This window comes from Nicotiana attenuata, unplaced genomic scaffold (genome assembly GCF_001879085.1).
Source record: "Nicotiana attenuata strain UT unplaced genomic scaffold, NIATTr2, whole genome shotgun sequence".
Classification (NCBI taxonomy): Eukaryota; Viridiplantae; Streptophyta; class Magnoliopsida; order Solanales; family Solanaceae; genus Nicotiana; species Nicotiana attenuata.
Window position 1 is genome coordinate 654,317 of NW_017670438.1, and position 20,918 is coordinate 675,234.

Consider the following 20,918-nt stretch of genomic DNA (forward strand, 5'->3'; position numbering starts at 1 on the left):
CGACGCGATCATACCGGTCGAAGTCGGCGAACCAAGCTTAAGGTATTCACATACCAGCGGAGCTGAGAACGACGTAAACAGACTTCAAGACCTCGACGAGGCAGAGGAAAGAAGAGAAATGGCCCACATAAGAATGGTGGCTCAGAAACAACAAGTCGAAAGATACTACAACAAGAGAGCCAAAATAAGACCACTCAAAGTGGGGGACTACGTCCTCAGAGCCAAAACATTGGCATCAAAGGACCCAACCGAAGGAAAACTGGGCAACAACTGGGACGGACCCTACAAAATCACAGCGGCAGCAAGTAAAGGAGCATTTCAATTAGAAACAATGGAAGGAAAAACGCTCCAAAACAATTGGAACATCGCCCACCTCAAGTATTTCCATTTCTGAAAGGCGTCTCCCGAGTCGCACTCTTTTTCCCTCACCCGGGTTTTGTCCCAATTGGGTTTTCTCGGGGAGGTTTTTAACGAGGCGACAGAGGGGACACCTGGAGATATTTGAGAAACAAGTTTATCATACCAGCCACTCCATACGTCCTCCCGACTGGCATGACAAAGGGACTGGATTAGCGTGATCTCTAATGTATGAACGGCTACGGCCATCTCCAATGTATGAACGGCTACGGCCATCTCCAATGTATGAACGGCTACGGCCATCTCCAATGTATGAACGGCTACGGCCATCTCCAATGTATAAACGGCTACGGCCATCTCAACGTGTAAAAGGCTACGGCCATCTCCACGTGTAAAAGGCTAAGGCCATAAATGATATTATGGCGAAAGCCATCGACGTCGATAAGTCGACCCAGCTCGACCATGACGGCAAGTAACTCGACGACAGTCGAAGTTACGCACATGGCTAAGGCCATCAACGGTATAATGGCTAAGGCCATCGACGCCGATAAGTCGACCCAGCTCGATTACGACGTCAAATAACTCGACGACAGTCGAAGTTACGCACATGGCTAAGGCCATCAAAAATATATAATGGCTAAGGCCATCGGCATCGTCGATAAGTCGGCCCAGCTCTACTACGACATCAAATAACTCGACGACAGTTGAAGTTACGCACATGGCTAAGGCCATCAAAAACATATAATGGCTAAGGCCATCGGTGTCGTCGATAAGTCGGCCTATCTCGACTACGACGTCAAATAACTCGACGACAGTCGAAGTTACGCACATGGCTAAGGCCATCAAAAACATATAATGGCTAAGGCCATCGGCGTCGTCGATAAGTCGGCCCAGCTCGACTACAACGTCAAATAACTCGACGATAGTCAAAGTTACGCACATGGCTAAGGCCATCAAAAATATATAATGGCTAAGGCCATCGGCGTCGTCGATAAGTCGGCCCAGCTCGACTACAACGTCAAATAACTCGACGATAGTCAAAGTTACGCACATGGCTAAGGCCATCAAAAATATATAATGGCTAAGACCATCGACGTAGATAAGTCGGCCCAGCTCGACTACGACGTCAAATAACTCGACGACAGTCGAAGTTACGCACGTGTCTAAGGCCATCAACGGTATAATGGCTAAGGCCATCGACGCCGATAAGTCGACCCAGCTCGACTATGACAGCGGGTACCTCGACGATAGTCGAAGCTGCGCACACGGTTAAGGCTATCAACAACATTAAGGCCGAAAATAAAAGGTACCAAAAGAAAAGAATAACAGCAAAAGTATAACTTCCATTATCATCCAAAAATACATGTACAAAAGGACCCATTTACGTCTCCAAAAACAGCAAAACAAAATGAATACAAGTCCTAAGAGGCTTCGCCATCCTGTTCACCGCCCCCCGTCGGACCGCCATCTCGTCCGCCGCCGTCCTCGGCCTGATAGGCCGCAGAGATCCAAGAGCCGGATTCTAAACGGTTGACATCTTCGGAGTTATAACCCGCCCGGTCTAGGGAATCAGAACTATACCCACAAGTTCCACGGGCGACACGGGCTATGCGCCGTTGCTCCTGAACCTCCGCCTCAGTAGCTCGACCCGCAGCAAGAACTCCTCGAATACGACCAATCTAGCCTCGGCGTACACCCACATATCATGTGCCTCACGATGCGCATCCTCATCAGGCCTCGGTGCAGCAGTCCACTTAAGGACTTTAATCTCAGCAGCCTTGGCATCGAGTTCGGTAGTCATAGCGGCAACCTTGATCCGCAAATCAGCAGCTTCCGCCGCTACCCCACGGCCAACCTCCAACTCTTCCTCCTTAGACTGGAGGAGAGTCTCCAGCTCAATGTTCCGAGCTAGGGCGGTCATCAGCTGCTCGTCGATCTGCTCCAACTCGGCCACCCTCCGTTTCAGCTGGGCCTCAGACTGCTCCAAACCCTCACGGAAAACCCGAAATTCCGGGTCCTGCTTGAGTAGGTCCGCCAGCGCCTGATGCTTGACGCGGTACCGCCGATATTTCTTTACCACCTTGTTAAAGGTGGCTGCCTTCCTTTGCGCTCGCCGCCCCCTCTCTATCTCCAAGATAAGAGTCTAAAGAAGAGGAAAAAGAGGAAAGGCAAGTCAGTATGCATCAAAATTTACTTTACGGTGCATGAAGAAAATCGAAAAATACCTGCAAGGCCGCGCCGACAACCCTCCGTGATAGTTCCCCGTCGCTAACCCCTTTTAACATTTCACGCTCAGCGGCCGCACATAGTAGGGTCATATTCGCTGCGGCCTGCTCGCTGTGTTGCAACAGGTTATACCCTCCTGGGATCAGAATTCGGCGGTTGGATCTACCTGCTGTCATCCTCACACGGGCCGAAACCCGCGTTAACACATCTGCGTCCGCCTGGGCGGCCTCAGGGCCCGCCCTCTCGGTATCATCGCCCTCTTCTCCAACGGCAGCCGACGAGCCGCTCTCCGGAACGCGTGTTGGGCTGGCGTCGAGAAGCGCCCCCCCTTGGGGAGCCGACCTCCCGGAACGGATGGCATCTGCCATAAAAACTGGCCTCGACTCCCGACGGGGCTCGCTCGCTCCCTCGTCTTCTGCGGCTATCCCCTTGCCGGTTATCAACCGGCGTCTTTTCCTTTCCGGCGGCTCCTCGCTCTCAGAAGTTTCCTCCACAGCCCGTGGAGATAGCATTGAAGGAGTCGCTTCCCTCGTGGACGCCGCCACGGGCAGCGGTTGAGGAACCTCCGCAACGCCATCACTGGGCGAGCCACAGGGTATGTATCCATCTTCAGAGTCAGTCCCCGCCCCAGGTGAGGTGACGACGTTCTTCTTCTTATTCTTCTTCTTAGGGGCGCTCCGACCTGCCAACGCAAAAAAGTCAGGTGACAAGAACGTAGGGAACTCCCAAACCGTAGCCAAAGAATTACCTGACGGGCCGTACTGTTGAAGAAATGCAGCCCAGGTACGGCATTCCTCCGCATAAGGTATTATTCTTTCCACCCATGATTTAATATCATCAGTAGACTGGGGTGGAGAAGCCCTCACTGCGGATATAAAAAAAAGAGAGGAGAAAAGCAAAGAAATTACAATGGCCGTATGGTCAAGAGCGCAAGCAGCCCTGAATTCTACGAGTAGAAATACTTACGTTCTGGATTCCATCTTTCCGGGAACCCTTCAGGATTTGACACCAGGTGCTCCGTCCTGATGTAGAAATATTTACGCCAAAAGCGGCGGTTGGGCTTATCATCGGCTTTAACAACCAAGCCCCTTGTGCCACGGCTTTATAACTGCAGCATGGTACCCCTCAGGTAACCAGGGCTGAATAACTGCAGGAGGTGGTGGACCGAGACGCTGCACTCAGCCCTGGCCGCATAAGTAGTCATAATACGGCACACCTTCAAGGTGTAGGGAGTGAGCTGAGCCGGACACACATTGTAAAATCAGCAAAGCTCCTCCGTCAGAGGGTAGATTGGAAGATTGTAACCGATCAAGAACGGGTACTCATAGAATGTGCAGTATCCAGGCCGGTGCACATTGGCATAGTCCGTCTAGGTCGGAACCATTTCCACGTGGTCCGGAATATGATACGTCTCTCGAAGATCATCTAAGTGGGATTGTAATAAAACGCTGTGCTCCCAGGGAAGGTCTGGGCTTTTAGTTGGAAAATCCCTGCGAACATGCATCTCCTTCGGAAGGACGTTGTCTACACTGAGAGGAACAAGGGCCTTCTCCGCCTTTTCCCCTTCACCACCGGAAGATGGCGGAACCCTAGACGGGGCATTATCTTTAGCCTTTTTACTACTCTGTCCACGTTTTGTCATGATTATGTTGCGTAAGAAACGAAGCACTGACGATAGGAAGTGTGGTTTCAGCAGAAGTGGGAGAGTCCCTCACGAAATAACGGTTACAGGAAAGGAAGACAAAGGAGTAAATCAAAAAATGCTTTCTGAAGGCTTGAAAGGTGAATCGAATCGAACCTCTCTCCTACTTATAGGGATAAGTTGCGCAGAAATCGAAAAGTCACGATTCGAAACGTGCGCGGGAAACCAAAATGTCCCATCACCCTCTGAACCGCCTCGGGGGCAAATATAACGATGACGCATACAGGCGATGACGTCATTCCAAAAAGGAAGCCACGCGTCAGTGACTCTACAACGTCATATATTTCACCTCCTTCATATTGTCGCCCCTGGTCGAGGTCAAATTCTCCTAAGCCGAGGTTCGCATTTCCGCCCATCGAAGACGCCCCCCGAATGCGTCTCCAACGAGCGGAGGGACTAACTGTATGGGGTCAAATTTGATCGTCAGCATCCCTACGCCAGAGGGTACGTCCAATGAGTGCACGCCGACTAATGTAGCGGGCACGACTCGGATGTGGGGACGAAAGCGACATCGTTTAGGACTCAGTGTCTTCACTAGGGAGACGTCACCTGTCTTTGTAACTTTTTGATTCTTTCGAGGAAGGTCTCTTATTATATAAAGGAGACCTTCACATTGTAAAAGGGGGTCTCGGATCTAATACAACTCTCTGATTTTCTGTCTCTCTCTCTATCTCTACCTCAAACAAACATATTTTGTTAAGTTCATATTATCACTTTGCAATACCAGATTTATAACAATAATATCATCTTTGCATCTCTAGGTTTATTATATTTGATTACGATTTACCCTTTTCTTATTTTCGATTGTTTTCTAGCTTACAAAGTATAATGCTAATTTTGAGCCAAACAAGAACTGCTTGTCAAATTGTAACTTTTTTCCCAAATAAAGAGCGCGTTTGAATTTACTGATTAGAACTAGTCCATAAGATCTAAGTTTTGAGTGTTGCGTGTTTTACACAAGTGCTAAATTTTGTAATAAACTCGGTAAAATGTGTTAAGCTTTACTCTAGTTAAAAATGGCATCAATGCCTTTAAATCTATTTATTAAAAAATATAAGTTAAGAATATCTTTATTAAAAAAAGGGTGAACTATGAAAATAAAATGAAGAGTGAGCTGATGGTTTTGTTTTGGAAACATCATTTCAAGAACTGCAGAAAGTGTTGATTACGTATAAAATATGTATATTATATATTAATATAAAAAAAATATTTACACCAATTATTATTTTAGAGGGCAGCAACAATGTGTAGATTTCCCAAAAAGTATTTGGGATAATAAAAAATTTGGTTAAATCAAAGTACTTATATTAGTGAACAAACATAGGCGAGAAGTAACCTACTTATGATTTTTGGTTGATCTTAACTTGTAAGTATTTTATTGATACTTTTGTTATTTACCAAACACTCAAATAAACTAAAATGTGTTTATATACAAATTTGACCAATTTATAAGCTTATCAAAATACCGTCAAAGTTACAACTCGACTAGCAAGTTATGATTCATGACCACTATTGACATCGAATTTCTCTCATCTCTTGCAAAAAGAAATTTAGATAAGCTTGAATGAAGCAATAAGCATAGCGAAAATTCATAGAGGCGATCCCAGTTTGCTGGGAATTGAGAAATAATTATTGCTGGACAACACCCCAGGACAAAAAGTAGCAGACTATTTGACTCACTTCTTGAGTAATTATTTTTATGCACTTGATTTCCCTTGGCCTAAAGTTCTAGTACCTTTTAGATGCAAATTTTACCATGCAACTAGAAAGATATCACAAATCACATAACAACCATTTCTTCCTTGATTTTATAATTAGGTTCAGTAATGCTAAGCAATTACTTTCATTGACAGATTAAAGACCAACCAACCCCTCCCCATTAAATTCCTATTTTTCTTCTTAGTGTAGTAAGCTATTAAATATGTGTTTGCCGCAAAGCTTTTAAGACGTGGAGGTCTGGAAATCCATTGGATCAATCTTTCCCAAAAAGGTATATAACATAAGATAAAATTAAGATATTTTGTATGGCAAAAGAGTAATTGATCCTTATCCCTCAAAGAAAGAAAAGGGAAAAAATGCAGCCATGGGGAGAAGAAACAAGGAGGCCAAGATTGAGGGTAATGTCAAAACCTTGACCAGTATCAATACTATCACGAAAAATTCTCACTTAATCAATCCGTCAAGGGTAAAAAAAAAATTCCTTTTTACTTTGATCTGTCTAAAAGGTACTAAATGTACAAACCTAGATATACAAAGATTAAGGATAGGATTGCTGTATTACTTATATGTAATAGAAATTTTTGTGTGCATATTCCTATCAGGAGCAAACCTTGCAGCTCTTCCTACAATGACCTACAGAATCTTCAGAACCCACCATGTATAGAGGATTCTTTTCACATTCACCAGCAGTAGCCCACTGGGGGCAGTTCAGATTCTGATCCTTACAAACACTTGATGGTGTTTCAAAGGACCTCACATGAATCCACTTTGTAGCAGACCACTTCTCACCTTCAATAACAGGGCAGCTTCCATGCAAGCTTAGAGGATCAGTTGTTGCATCGGGATGTAGACTGAAAAACAATAATGCATCACCCTTCCTAGGTTTTACTGCAAATAAGAAATGACCATGTCAGAATATGACAAGTTAATAACAAACTTCCTTTCACTTCTATTGAGTTGGAAGCAGGATGAGGAGTTTCGCACTGATGCTTTCATCTTCTACAGAAACCCTTTAGACCATTTGTTCATTTGTGGGGTGGGGTGGGGTGGGGGGGGGGTGACAGGAGGCTATAGAAAGCAAACGGTGAAATGCATAACCACTTCTGAGATTGCTCTCTCCCTCTAGCCAATGAGGAAGCGCATCCAAGATGGCAGTCCACAGCAACTTACATTGCTTTTCAATGTAACAACGAGAATCAAGAGAATAAGACAAAAAGATACAGAATGCTGAACCAAGATGAAGACACTGTACTGCAAGACATTTCCATTAACACGGAAAGGAACATGTATTTTGCATCATAGGGACAAGCAAATGCTCCATTACAAAGAATTTGCAAGAGGACATTGTTTTCTTCCCTATTATCCTTTTATCACGAATCCAAAAAAATGTACTTTGAAAACAACAGATAATACATGAATATGCTGAAGGGATTCATAAATCTACAGATGTCACACTCAACCTATTCATGGTGCCAAACGTACCTGCATATCCTTTTTTAGCACAATCAGACCAGTCATCACCCTTTGGCTGAGTTTTTTTTGCCTGTAGGTTTCCCGTTAACAAGGGGAAAAAGGAAGAAAATATTGCATCATAATCGCCAGCAGAACAGAAAAAGATGAATCATGCAATTACTGATTACCTCTGAATTAGGAAAAACTGTTTCCCCACCCTTCTCAACATCAGATAAATACATAAGAACAGTAGCCACCCGATGACCGCCTAGCTCTTGATTGACTTTGTCATGAAAATAATCAAAATGTGGCTCGTACTTTTGGCCATGTTCGTAATGCAATATCTGAATAGATTCCCCGTTCTCTGTATTCCAACTTAATAAAGTAAGATTTCGCTTATGCGCGCGCACACACACACACACACACACACATATATATATATATATATACACACACACACAAGAGACAGGGAGATGAAGCCATTCAACATCAGAACTGCAGTACCTTCAGGAAGGAACGTCCAGGCAGCTATCCTAGCCTCCACATTAGCAACTACTTGATCCTTATAAATTAAAAAGCAAATGTCAGTGGTCTTCTTCGGTCATTAACCTAGACTAATATTAGTCCACCAGGGGAAAGTTTCTAAAGAGGATGCAACATAGTACAGTTCAGGAATTTAATTTCCAAATTAGAAGCAAGGCTGAAGAACTTAGCAGGATATCATCAGAGCAAGAAAATACATTCAGAAGGAAGTCATCAACTCAACCTGAAGGGAATCTGAAATGACAGGCCATCTCTAAAAAGGTTTCTAGAAGCATTGAATGCTAAAAGCATAATGCTCAAGAGAGGTTTTTCCATACTCAACTACAGATCATTTCACAATATGCTTGGTTCACCCAATATGGTACATGATTAATAATTCTACCCCTTTTCACATAGAATGCATATGAACTAAATAGAAACTTTGAAATTACATACCAAAATGTGTTCTAAGTTCTAATCATGTTACCACATATATTCCTTAGAATATGGAAATCAATCATGTATTGGTAAATTAGCCCAGTACCATTCAATAACAAACATTGAACTACCATTTTGTACTATCTTCCTGTCCAACGAAAGCAAAATCGAAAACATGATCTTGCTGAGAGAAAGTTGATCATACCCTACCATAATCAAAATATTTATTGGGTCAAATGGTCAAAGTTTCAACTACCACAAGTGTAGATCCTTCAAGGGAAATATTAGAAAGGGATGGTAAGAGTAGCTCAAACATTAATTCCTCATTAAAAGAACAAAGGGTCCAACGTTAAAGATCCAGATAATTTAAAACTTGTTATCCAGTGATCAAGTTTATTGCATAATCAGTGAGGTCCACCACCAATTGAAGATACTTCTTTGTGTGCTCTATCCACCTCTTTCACATAAAAATGTTTTCAGAAAATATGAAATAAAATCTGATGCCACTGTTTCAAAATGACGAATTCTGATAGTAAAATTAGGAATGCAAGTAACTAAAAAGGCAGCACAAGATAATATTGAACTGGCACAAGGAAGATGACAGAGCACATCTAGATTGATTTTTGATGAAGATGCTTGACAAGACAGGAAAGAAACCCATCAAACATCTGAAATTACAGACAATGAAGGTTGTTGTGAACCTGGGCCTTTCTAAGAAACATGCCCGAGCTTGTCCGAACTTCACTCTCAACGCTTTTTCCTGATTCATTGTCAGCCACCATGGACTTCTCGAGCTTATCTTTAGCCTACTCATTCAAAAAAAAACATAAACCATGTCAAGTCAAAGGCAAGCTTCGAGTTTTTAGGGTTAACTACTAAGCAAAAGAGAGATCTACCGGCACCAAGTAATTAGATGATATCAACTAGCTAGAATTAATAATTCAGCGTTCAGCGCATTAATTATTGCTCTTTATTCATCAAAAAAGGATTATGACTTCATTGTTACTGTTATGCGTGCATTGTGTCCAATGTCCATTAGGAGCCTTTGTATTCTGGTTAGAGAACTGTTCATCCATTCGTGCAGGAATAAGGGTAAAAACTTATTCCCCGTACTAGGTGTGTACACCAAACCAATAGATACATGATATGTGTTTGAACAGGTTCAAACTTATATCAGTCAGCCATAAGGAATAACTAATCAGTAAGAAATAAGTGAGAGATAGATAATCCAATAATCTGGATTGAGGCATAGCTGATTGACTGATACCATTGTAAATGTAAAAATGTAAATTTTGTTTCATTTAACACATTTTTTTCAGAAAGAGCACAAAGATGCGTTCTTATTGTACTAAAGAAAGAAAAGAAAAAAGCTAACCAGGGTGATGAAATGATCACATTCCTCATCTGTCAAAAAGTTGCTATATACAAAAGCCCTGCATAATTCATATCATTATCAGAATCACTCGAATATAAATTCAATATTATATAAAATAAACAAAAAGAGAAGAAAAAGGGAGAAACCTTGGGCGCCAGGAGATTTGGGTAACCCGGGTCGGATCAATTGTAGGGGAAGAACGGTCAGTCAGCAATTTCAGCACCGACGATTTTCTGAACAATAAAATTCAAATGCATAATAAAAGTAACGTACATTATTAGGAAAAAGAATCTATGAACAAACAAAGAAAGAGCGACAGAAATCGTACGTTTTTTTATCATTATGCCAACCGGAGAATCGAAGAGAAGTAGAACGAGACAGATCAGGGAAAATGGAAAGGAAACAGAGAGAAAATAAAAGAAGAAGAAAAAATTGACGGTCCATCGTAGTATTCTTTTAGAACTTATGAATATTTTTTGTGTTTGGGTTTATATTTGTTCTTTTGCTTTTGTGTTTATATTTTTTCAGATCAATGGAACCAAAAAAGAAGAAAGAAGTGCCAGCTCCTTAGGAATTAAAGTGTCGTGTTAGTCCCTGGTCTAAGTAAGTTATTAGAGGGCGTTCTTTTCAACGGTTACGCTACGCCCATTGAATTTTCTTTCCGCGGTTCGAGTCAAGGTCTTCTTCTAGAACGTTCTGCCAACTACTCCTTTTAATAAGCAACACGATTATAGGGGTGTTCATAAAAACTCGAAAAATCGAAAACCAAACCAAACCGACCAAAAAAATCGATACTTTTTGGTTTGGTTTGGTTTTGGTTTTGAATTTTAAAAACCGATCAAATTTGGTTTGGTTTTGGTTTTAATCAGAAAAAACCCGAACCAAACCGACTATAGGAGTAGCTATTTCAAATTCATTATTACACCTATATATATGTATATTTTTATATAAAGTTTCAAAAATTTAATGGTAAATGTTAATAGTTTGCACATTTAGTATAGTTCTTTACCTTTACATTCTAGTTTGATTGGTAGTTTTCTTTTGTTAAGTGTAAGAATCCATTTCGTGTTAAAAATAATATATTTTTAATTGAGTCCTTAAATTGTTCATCACTATTTTATTCAATTATCATCAATATATCTTGGTAAATAATAGATTTCTCAAGGGGCAATTGATTTGATAGTGCTACATTGAAAATATGGTCTCCGAAATATGTGTTTGGTAGTGTATGTCTTATATTTAAGAAAAAACCGACAAATAACCGACATAAATCGAATTGAGAAAAAACCGACTTAATTGGTTTGGTTTAGTTCTAATATTTGAAAAACCGACTTACTTGGTTTGGTTTCTTTTTAGAAAAAAACTGGTCCAAACCAAACCATGAACACCCCTAAACACGAATATAAAAAAAGGAAAGAAACCCCTTTTCTTCTCTGTTTTATATTGGTTTAAACTCGAGGACGATATCGCATTCGATAAAATTAAAACAAAAATAGAAAAACATTACTAGCTTGAAGAAACTCGCCTAAAACCGAAATACAACTGTAAAATATTTTATTTAAACTAATAAAATCACTATGTATATAATTGCTGAATATGATTTTATACGTTTGTTTTAGTCTAATATGCTTAGATGAACTTATCGAGATATAATGTTATACTTGATTGTGTTTGGTATATGAGCCAAGTAAACTATATCTAAACCTTTTCACCATCTCAATTATAGGAAGGGCAGTGTTCGAGTGTATTTAGTAGGCAAATATTTGAGTATGACATCTACTTTTATATTTTTCAAATCGAGAAATACATCACCAACAATACTTTAGCTATGCAAAAGATTAAGATCACCGTTGTATATTGTTATTTGATGAAATTGATATCTAATTAGATAAAAACGAGTCATTTGTTTGACTTGTGTCCATTTCAAGCACCAATATATCTCATTTAGATAAATAGTTAAAATACGGAAAGTAACAATTTTGATCTACCATAATTAGCTCTAGAAAAAAAATCCATACACTAATAGTTGTGATTATTGTTTTATTTACGTAAATGATCAAAATTATTACTATGAATTTGACTAATGGTATATTTTCGGTGCCTATAGAGGAAAGGCAATTATAGTCGAATTTCGTGTTACAAATTTGTGACAAAATGCGAAACCGTCCAAAGATGCTGGACGCGGCGAAATGTTCGTTAATGATTATTAGGATGGCCCATATGACGTAGAATTGTAGAAAAGGGCCCAAATCGTAAGCTTTTTTATTTATTTTTAATTAAAGAAAATAACAATGAAAATTTTACCTCCTCTAGCAAAGATATACACCCTATTTATTATAAATTAAAATTATTTTAAAATATTATTTTCTATAGTTACCTTTTATATTTTATAGCAAAATAAGTATTTATGGTATATGCTATCACTGAGGCCTGAAATAAGGCATGGAATACGCTATTTATGTTTTTCCTCTCTCTTAGACAAATGGACATACCTACTTCTAAGGTGATTGTCGTTACTGTATTCATGAATACATGGCGCGAATACATGTGCATACAGCTGGACTGCCATGATTTTAAGCGTTTTTTACTGTTGTATTAATGGATACATGAATACATGCACGTACAGCTAGACTGCCTTGATTTTAGGCGCTCTTTGCTGCTGTATTCATGAATACATGGCGCGAATACATGTGATTACATGCGTGTACAGCTGCTTTTTGCTGCTGTATTCATGAATACATGGTGCGAATACATGCACATACAGCTGGACTACCCTGATTTTTAGTCGTTTTTTGATGCTGTATTCATGAATACAGCAGCGCGAATACACTACTGTCACACCTCCTTTTTTTCAAAGGAATTGGGAGTTTTTTTCAATTAAAGTGACATTAATCGAAATATGATTATTTATTTGGTTCAGAGTCGCCACTTGGAATAATTACTATGATGTCCCAAGTCACCCGTTATTTAAAATCCCAAATCGAGGAAATTTGACTATGTTTAAAGTCCGCGAAACAAGAAGACCAGGTAAGGAATTCTGTTAACCCGGGAGAAAGAGTTAGGCATTCGCGGATTCCGTGGTTTTAGCATGGTCGCTCAACTGTTTATAATTGGCCCAATTATCTGATTTGTTTGTTACATGTTCAAAACCTATTGTGCATTTTTACTTTTGAACCGCTTTTAGTATTTATGGAATTGGTTTGTCGCGATGTCGCGCACTCATTTATTTTTGTACACATTGCAAATCGCGCCACGTGAAACGCACCCGCGATTTACAACACATTAATTTTTATTATTGTTTGAAGTTAGAGTCGAGTCTCGTGAAACGTACACTCGAATTGGGATTTACGTATCGTGACTATGTCACGGGAACCGTTCCCGTAGTTACGATGATTTATTAATGCGCCTAAAGCAAACTACGACTTTGAAATTATTTAAACTAATTTGAGATGATTGTGAAAGGGCAAGGATTATGAAAATTATTTGTTGTGGAGTAAGTGTAAGATTCAACAGTGGAGGTCTGAAGGTGATCATAATTAATTAACTAAGACTGAATTGGTGCAAGAACATTCAAAAGAGGTATTTATTTGTGACCAGATTACAAGATGACTAACTAATGAGTTTGTTACTATTAGATATTAAAGGGGGCAAGCAATTGAGGCATGATAACGATTAATAAACCAGTAAATTCAGAGTCCGTTGGACTCTTAAATTAGAATAACATATTGGGCTATGGCCCAAATTAACTCAATTTCGGTCTTTTACTGAGACCATGCATGTTCAGATGCTGGGTCTCTTTTGATCTCTAATTACTATGGATGGAACGAAATAAATGCTTAAAACATTCACAATACTAATTTGAATCAAATATTCGAAATTAAAAAAAAAGAACTACCAATACAAAGAGAAACTCAAATTACAACTAATTGGCCTTTCAATTAAATTACAACTATAATAAGAATAAAATTACATAATCCTACTGATCGAGTTTACTGCACTAGATGAATTGCTATACAACTACAAACTAACAATTATATTGACGTGAAGTGCTATGGTCCTATTCCGGACTCGCCTGGCTAATTAGCTTAACCAGCAGGGATTCCCATGTCACGACCCGGATTTCCCACCTTCGGAAGTCGTGATCGCGCCTACTCGTAGAAGCTAGGCAAGCCACGATCTTAGAAGTCATTAACTCTTTTTGTTTCTAATTCCTTTTTAACCAATTAATTTTACCGAAAATAAACAAATAAATTACAGCGGAATATGAAATTAAAGCGGGAGACTTAAATTAAAATAAGCCGAACAAGAATGCGGAATTCAACATGTGCCTCTACCCAAGAACTGGTGTCACATCATCCACGGACTACTAAGAGTACTAAATACAACCGTTTGAAAGAAATATAACACTGTTTGTCTCGAATACATGAGATAACAGAAGGAAATAAAGGATATAGGAGACGCCGGGCCTGCGAACGCCTGCAAGGCTACCTCGGTGTCTCCGTGGACTGAAGGCTAGCTCCCAATCTACTGCTGATGACCAAATGCTACTCCGGGACCTGGATCTGTGCAAAAGTCACAGAGTGTAGTATCAGCACAACCGACCCCATGTGCCGGTAAGTGCCTAGCCTAACCCCGGCGAAGTAGTGACGAGGCTAGGACCAGACTACCAAATAAACCTGCGCAGTTATACAATATACAGCGGAAAATAAAGCAGAAATAAACAAGTAAAGATGGGAGGGGGAAACATGCTGCTGGGGAGATAACAGTTCCGAATAAAGCATCAAGTAAGGAAAGGAACAACATAACTAAAATGTCAACAAGAATCAGAAATCAATAAGTGCACGGCATCACCCTTCGTGCTTTTACTCTCGTCCTCACCAAGCAATGATATAATAAAAACGTGCACGGCATCACCCTTCGTGCTTTTACTCTCTTTCCTCACCAAAGCAATTATATGATAAAATGTGCACGGCATCACCCTTTGTGCTTTTACTCTCTTTCCTCACATATAATCAATAGAATTGGCACGGAATGGTACATCGTGCGGCACGGCGTCATCCTTCGTGCTTTACACTCTTTCCTCACAATAGCAAACAATACACGACATCACCCTTCGTGCTTTAACACTCTTCATCACCCAAACAACAATCACAACAAAGGGGCAAGGAAATAAACAAGATAATGATAGAAATCTCGGCAAGGGAACACAATTAAATACTTACATCCCGGCAAGGGAACAACATCAATAATCTCAACATCCCGGCAAGGGAGATAATCAACAAGCAACAATATCCCGACAAGGGTACGATTTAATAACTCTTTCTCTTTCTTTCACTTCTATTTCATAACTCACTTTACCACTTGATCCAGTGCTCCAAAGGTTTCAATCATCTCATATACTTTCACAATTTGTAATATAACTTGAGCCAAATGCTCCTCGATGTTTGAAGGTCACAATTTCCCTCCACAAGATTTTCACAACAAATATAAATCATCACCAAGGCATGAAAGATACAACGAAATCAAGATATTCACAATTTAAGGACTCACGGTCATGCTAGACACCGACGTATAGATACTCGTCACCATGCCTATACGTCGTACTCAACAATTACCACATAGCAAATAGGACTCAACTCCTAATCCCTCAAGCTAAGGTTAGACCAAACACTTACCTCGAACTTCCACGGCCAACTCAAGTTTCAATTATAGCTTTACCCCTGGATTCCTTCGCCAATTCGCTCGTATCTAGCCACAAGTTACTTAATTACATCAATAAACGCTAAATGAATCAATTTGAATGCATTAAAATGAGTTTTTCAAAGTTTTACCCAAAAAGTCAAAATTGCCCCGGGGCCCACGTGGTCAAAACCCGAGGTTCGAACCAAAACCCGATTGCCCATTTCCCCACGAGCTCAAATATGTAATTTGTTTTGAAATCGGACCTCAAATCGAGGTCCAAATCCCCAATTTTTGAAAAACCTAGGTTCTACCCAAAACACCCAATTTCCCCCATGAAAATTTTTGATTTTAAGTTGAAATCATGTTAAAAGATGATAAGGAGTGAAGAAAATAAGTTAGAAATCACTTACTAACGTTTTGGAGAAGAAAGGTTGTTTGAAAAATCACCTCTTATATTTTTAGGGTTTTGAAAAATGAAAAATGACTGAAAATCCCGTTTATATATATACCTCTCGGAATCCCTGTGTGGACCGCACAAAACGGACCGCGGCCGCACACCCTTTTCCTGAGGGTACACAGTCTCTGAACCTCCCTGTGCGGACCGCACAAAGTCGACTGCGGTCGCACAACCCTCCACCGCGCCTGCATAAAGTCGACCGCGACACTGCCCCTTCCGCGGTCGCACACGTTTTCTCGCGGACCGCACTAGCAGGTTCAGAGATCTACAATTTCTCTGAACCTGCAACATTTGTGATTTTTAAGCCTAAGACATCCCGGGACCTACCCGAAACTCAGCCGAGCCCTCGAAACTCCAAACTAGATGTGCATATTAACTCAAAAACATCATACGAACTTATCCGTGCGATCAAATCGCCAAAATAACCTTAACAACAACGAATTAAACCTCAAAATCAAAGAACTCCTCTCAACTTCATAAAGTATCAATTTTAGCAATTTAAGTCCAGATCACGTCAAACGACGTCTGTTTTTCACCAAATTTCACAGAAACATCTTAAACCATATATAAGACCTGTACCGGGCGCCAGAACCAAAATACGGGCCCGATACCAACACGTCCTAATCAAATTTCATTTCAAATTTCCTTAAACAATTTCAGAAAATAATTTCTTTCAAAAATTCATTTCTCGGGCTCGGAACCTCGGAATTCAATTCCGAGCATACGCCCAAGTCCCATATTTTCCTACGGACCCTCCGGGACCGTCAAATCACGGGTCCGGGTCCGTTTACCCCAAACGTTGACCGAAGTCAAGTTAGCTCATTTTATACCCAAATTTTTTATAATTTTTCATAGATTTTCATATTTAAGCTTTCCGGCTACGCGCCCGAATTGCGCACGCAATTCGAGGTGACTCTAAATGAGGTTTTCAAGGCCTCGAAGTCATGGAATTTTAATTTAAAACAGGTGATGACCTTTTGGGTCATCACATACACAAAGGAGGAACACATGCAACAGTACGTAAACAAGGTTCAAGCATTGGTTGCATGATTCAGGGAATGGCCGGTCATACACATTCCGAGAGAAGAGAATGCAGAAGCATATGCATTGGCTAATCTGGGGTCATCAACGAAAGTAAAAGGATTTGACTTCGGTACTGTCAATCAACTTTTGCATTCGGTATGGGATGTGGATGGTTACTGCGAAGTCAATTCAACCAACCTAGTCTGGGACTGGAGGAATGAGTTCGTCAAATATCTTCGGCATGGCAAATTACCCAAAGACCCGAAGGCATCCCGGGCACTACGCACCAAAACGGCTCGTTACTGCCTTGTAGATTGGTAGTTATACAGGAGATCATATCAAGGACCATTGGCCCGATGTCCGGGGGCCTTGGAGGCGGACTACGTGATGAGGAAAATTCACGAAGGAGTCTATGTAAATCACTCTAGTGTAGATTCGTTAGTTCTAAAGTTAATCAGGGAAGGTTACTATTGGCCTCAGATGGAATAGGACACAAAGACGTTCGTTCAGAAGTGTGACAAGTGTCAATGCCATGCACAGTTGGTACACCAATTGACCGAACTCTTGAATTCGGTGTTGTCCCTGTGGCCATTCATGAAATGGGGGATGAACATAGTTGGTCCTCTAAAGGTAAGATTTCTGTTAGTTTTAATTGACTACTTTACTAAATGGATTGAGGCAAGTCCTTAGCAAAATATCAGTGAGCATGAAGTGATGGACTTCATATGGGACCACAAAATCTGCCGATTTGGAATACCGAAAGAGACTGCTTGTGACAACGGGCCGCAATCCATAGGCTCAAAAGTCACCAAAAATTTGGAAGGATTGAATATCAAGAGAATTACATCTTCACCATGCCATCCCAGTGCTAACGGGCAGGTGGAATCAACCAACAAGATAATCATTCAAAACCTGAAGAAAAGGTTAGAAGAATCTAAGGGCAAAAGGCCCGATGAGCTACCGAGAGTATTGTGGACATATCGAACAACAGCAAAGTCGAGCACAGGAGAAACACCTTTCTCTATCGTATATGGCTTGGAGGATCTGATACCGATAGAAGTGGGGGAGGCGACTCTACATTTTTCCCAAGAAAAAAAGAAGAACCAAACAATGAGGCATTGCTGGTGAAGCTGGATTTGCTCGATGAACGCATGGACTTGGCATACGTGAGGATGGTGGCCCAAAAGAAAAGGATAGAAATATATTATAATCGAAGGGTCAATCTCCGCTACTTCAAAGTAGGAGACTTGGTTTTGAGAAAAATGATTAGAACACTTGAAAAGTCAATGCCGGGAAGATGGGTCCAACATGGGAAGTTCCTTACTGGGTTTCAGGTATCACCGGTAAAGGGTCGTACGAGTTGGAAAATCAATATGGAATCAAATTGCCCAACAAGTGGAATATGACTCACCTTAAAATGTATTACTGCTGATGGATCCTATCAATACTGAAAGTATGTGTTGTACTCTTTTTCCTTTCGACCAGTTTTTGTCCCAATCGAGTTTTTCTGGCACGGTTTTTAACGAGGCAGCGACGGAAAGCATACTACGAAAGAAGGGTCATCCGAAGGACAATACCTTTAAATGACAAGGCATGAAACCTTCATATTAATAATAAATTGATATTGGGATGGTTAAATAATCTTTGGCTCAACGGTAAACCGCTAATGGAAAGCAAAGCTTGCCATCGAACTAAAGATTATTTAACCATTCACAAGTTGTTTCCACCGATGAAGCTAGACTTCCGGTGTTCCAATTCGCATATTTCGCATTCGAACACTAGAGGGGAATAGTATAAGATACGACAACAAGAATGCCACGAAAATTGGGGACTTATAGAACCGGGAACAATAATATCTTATCAGGACCGGGGACGGCATGATGAGCCCCGTAAAAATAAGTTGTACAAATTAGCCACATGTGTTGGCAGTTATTTACTTTAGCAAATGAATGCTTATGTACTTTTAAAGATAGAAGAAATAAAATAAAGTTCTTTTATTTTTATCTTGTTTCTTTCCAAATGAAGAGTTGATTTTATCATTTGAAAGATAACAAAAAGTTCGAATGCTTGTGCCGGAATGAACATGAGACGTCCTCTTCAAGAGAACCGTAAACATAAGAGGGCCCTCACTTATGAAACACTCATAGTAAAGGGTTGGTTCCGGAAGAGTTCATACCTAGAATCAAAAGCTATCGGACGAAAACATACCCGAAGCTTTAAATAATTCAACACGAAAGGAATCTGTTTTGCACAACACTTAAGCAAAAAGTCTTTATTTATCGAAGTGCAAAAATCGATAAAAAGTTTGGCATAATTATAGAGTACAAAAAGAAAAAGAGGATTAGAACTATGTATCATTTCCGTCGGATCCCAAAGGGAGAGAGGGATCTGCATTTCCCCGGTGGAGAAGGGCGGATCTGTTGCCGGTTCTTGGCCTTCATCTTCTTCTTATTCTTCAATCTCTCCTTCGGTCCCCTAATACTAGAACCAGTACTCGAGGAATCGGCTGTAGCGGGTTGAGGGGGAAGGCGTTCTCGAGTAGACAGCTCCAGTTCTCGGACCTGGGCAATGCAATCATCTATATTAGCAATGCCCACTTTGACCTCTTCCAAGGTCTTCCTCCTTATATGGTACATTGCATAAGTCTTCTCAAATATGAGTGAATCCTCTTGGTGTTTGAGCTTTGCTTGAAACTTTTAAATTTTGTCCTGGAAGCCGTCCCTCTCAGATCCCAGGGCACCGAGACGAGCATCAAGCTCAACATTCATAATCGAATAAAGCCGTTTTTGGTCCATCTAACTCTTTAGCCTCTCCTCCATTTAGGCCCTCTTCTCCTTGGCAGCATTGGCTCCTCGGTGTTGGAGCTTAAGGCAGCCTTCAAATTATTTATTTGTTCCTCGAAGGCATACTCGTGCTCGACAGTAGCAAGCACAGCATTGTAAGGCCCCGGAAAATTTTGCTAAGTAATTTAGGATTTCGGGGTGCCAGGTAGGCTAATTATAATATTTATGTGCTATAAATATGATGTAAATGAATTGGATATAGTATATAAGTGTATAATTCTTATAATAAGTAATGTGGAGTCCAAGGAGAGGCCTAAGTCTAAGTCAAATTGGAAAATTTCATAATAGGTTAAAATTCCAAATGAGTTCGCACAAGTCCACACTTTGAACGAGCATATCTAAATATATATAAGGTTTTATGTGATGAACAACCTGTCAAATGAAAGGCCTTCGATCTAGTTTCTAACGCTTCAAACCGTTCATTATTTGAACATTCCTCCAAAAAGTTATGATCAAATTACCAAAGGCTGGATTTGCGACCAATTTTGCGATCGCAAAATGACTATGCGGACCGCATATGCGTCGCATTAACGAAGCAGAGTCGGGAAAAACATTATGCTGTCGCATGTTGATTATGCTATAGCATAATCGATTATGCTGTCGATTATGTTATCGCATAATGATTATGCTGCAAGAATGCTGCCCACATTTCGATTATGCTATAGCATAATTGCACCACATAATTGATTTCGGGGGTCATTTTTGAAAATTTTCATATACGAACCCACTTTGATAAATAAGCTTTGGGGCTTCATTTTGGGACTATTTTACACTAAATCTAGAGAGATGTGAGAGCATTTTAGAGAGAGAAAGAGGGAACCTAGCCTCCTAATCATCAATCTTGCACAAACCCTCAAGAATCAAGCATGCTAATCTCTAGCTCACTATCTTCCGGGTAAGTCCTACTTCTAATATTTCATATATGAGATTATGAGTTCAAAAATATAATGTGGGGTTAGAAATAGGCCATGCATGTGACACTAAGCTATAGTATGTGGGATTGATGAACTATTTTGGGTAGTTCTTGATGAAATTGGATGAGGGAAGAAGGAATTTCCATTGTAGAACCTTGTAGTCTATTTCACATGATTAGGTGTTTGATGAAATTCCTAAGAGAGTTAC

At 40.4% G+C, this 20,918-nt stretch overlaps 1 protein-coding gene across 1 annotated transcript; it reads right to left on the reverse strand.

Annotated features, from left to right (window-relative positions):
• Positions 1-6,375: 6,375 nt before the first annotated feature.
• On the reverse strand, positions 6,376-10,381 carry LOC109239425 (probable prolyl 4-hydroxylase 6). The gene is made up of 8 exons (XM_019405991.1): positions 10,120-10,381; positions 9,938-10,024; positions 9,792-9,849; positions 9,118-9,222; positions 7,961-8,018; positions 7,645-7,820; positions 7,487-7,547; positions 6,376-6,892 (listed from the first exon to the last, which is right to left on the reverse strand). The coding sequence occupies exons 1-8, from the start codon at positions 10,233-10,235 to the stop codon at positions 6,603-6,605; spliced, it is 951 nt and encodes a 316-aa protein (XP_019261536.1). The 5' UTR covers positions 10,236-10,381; the 3' UTR covers positions 6,376-6,602.
• Between the last annotated feature and the right edge of the window lie 10,537 nt (positions 10,382-20,918).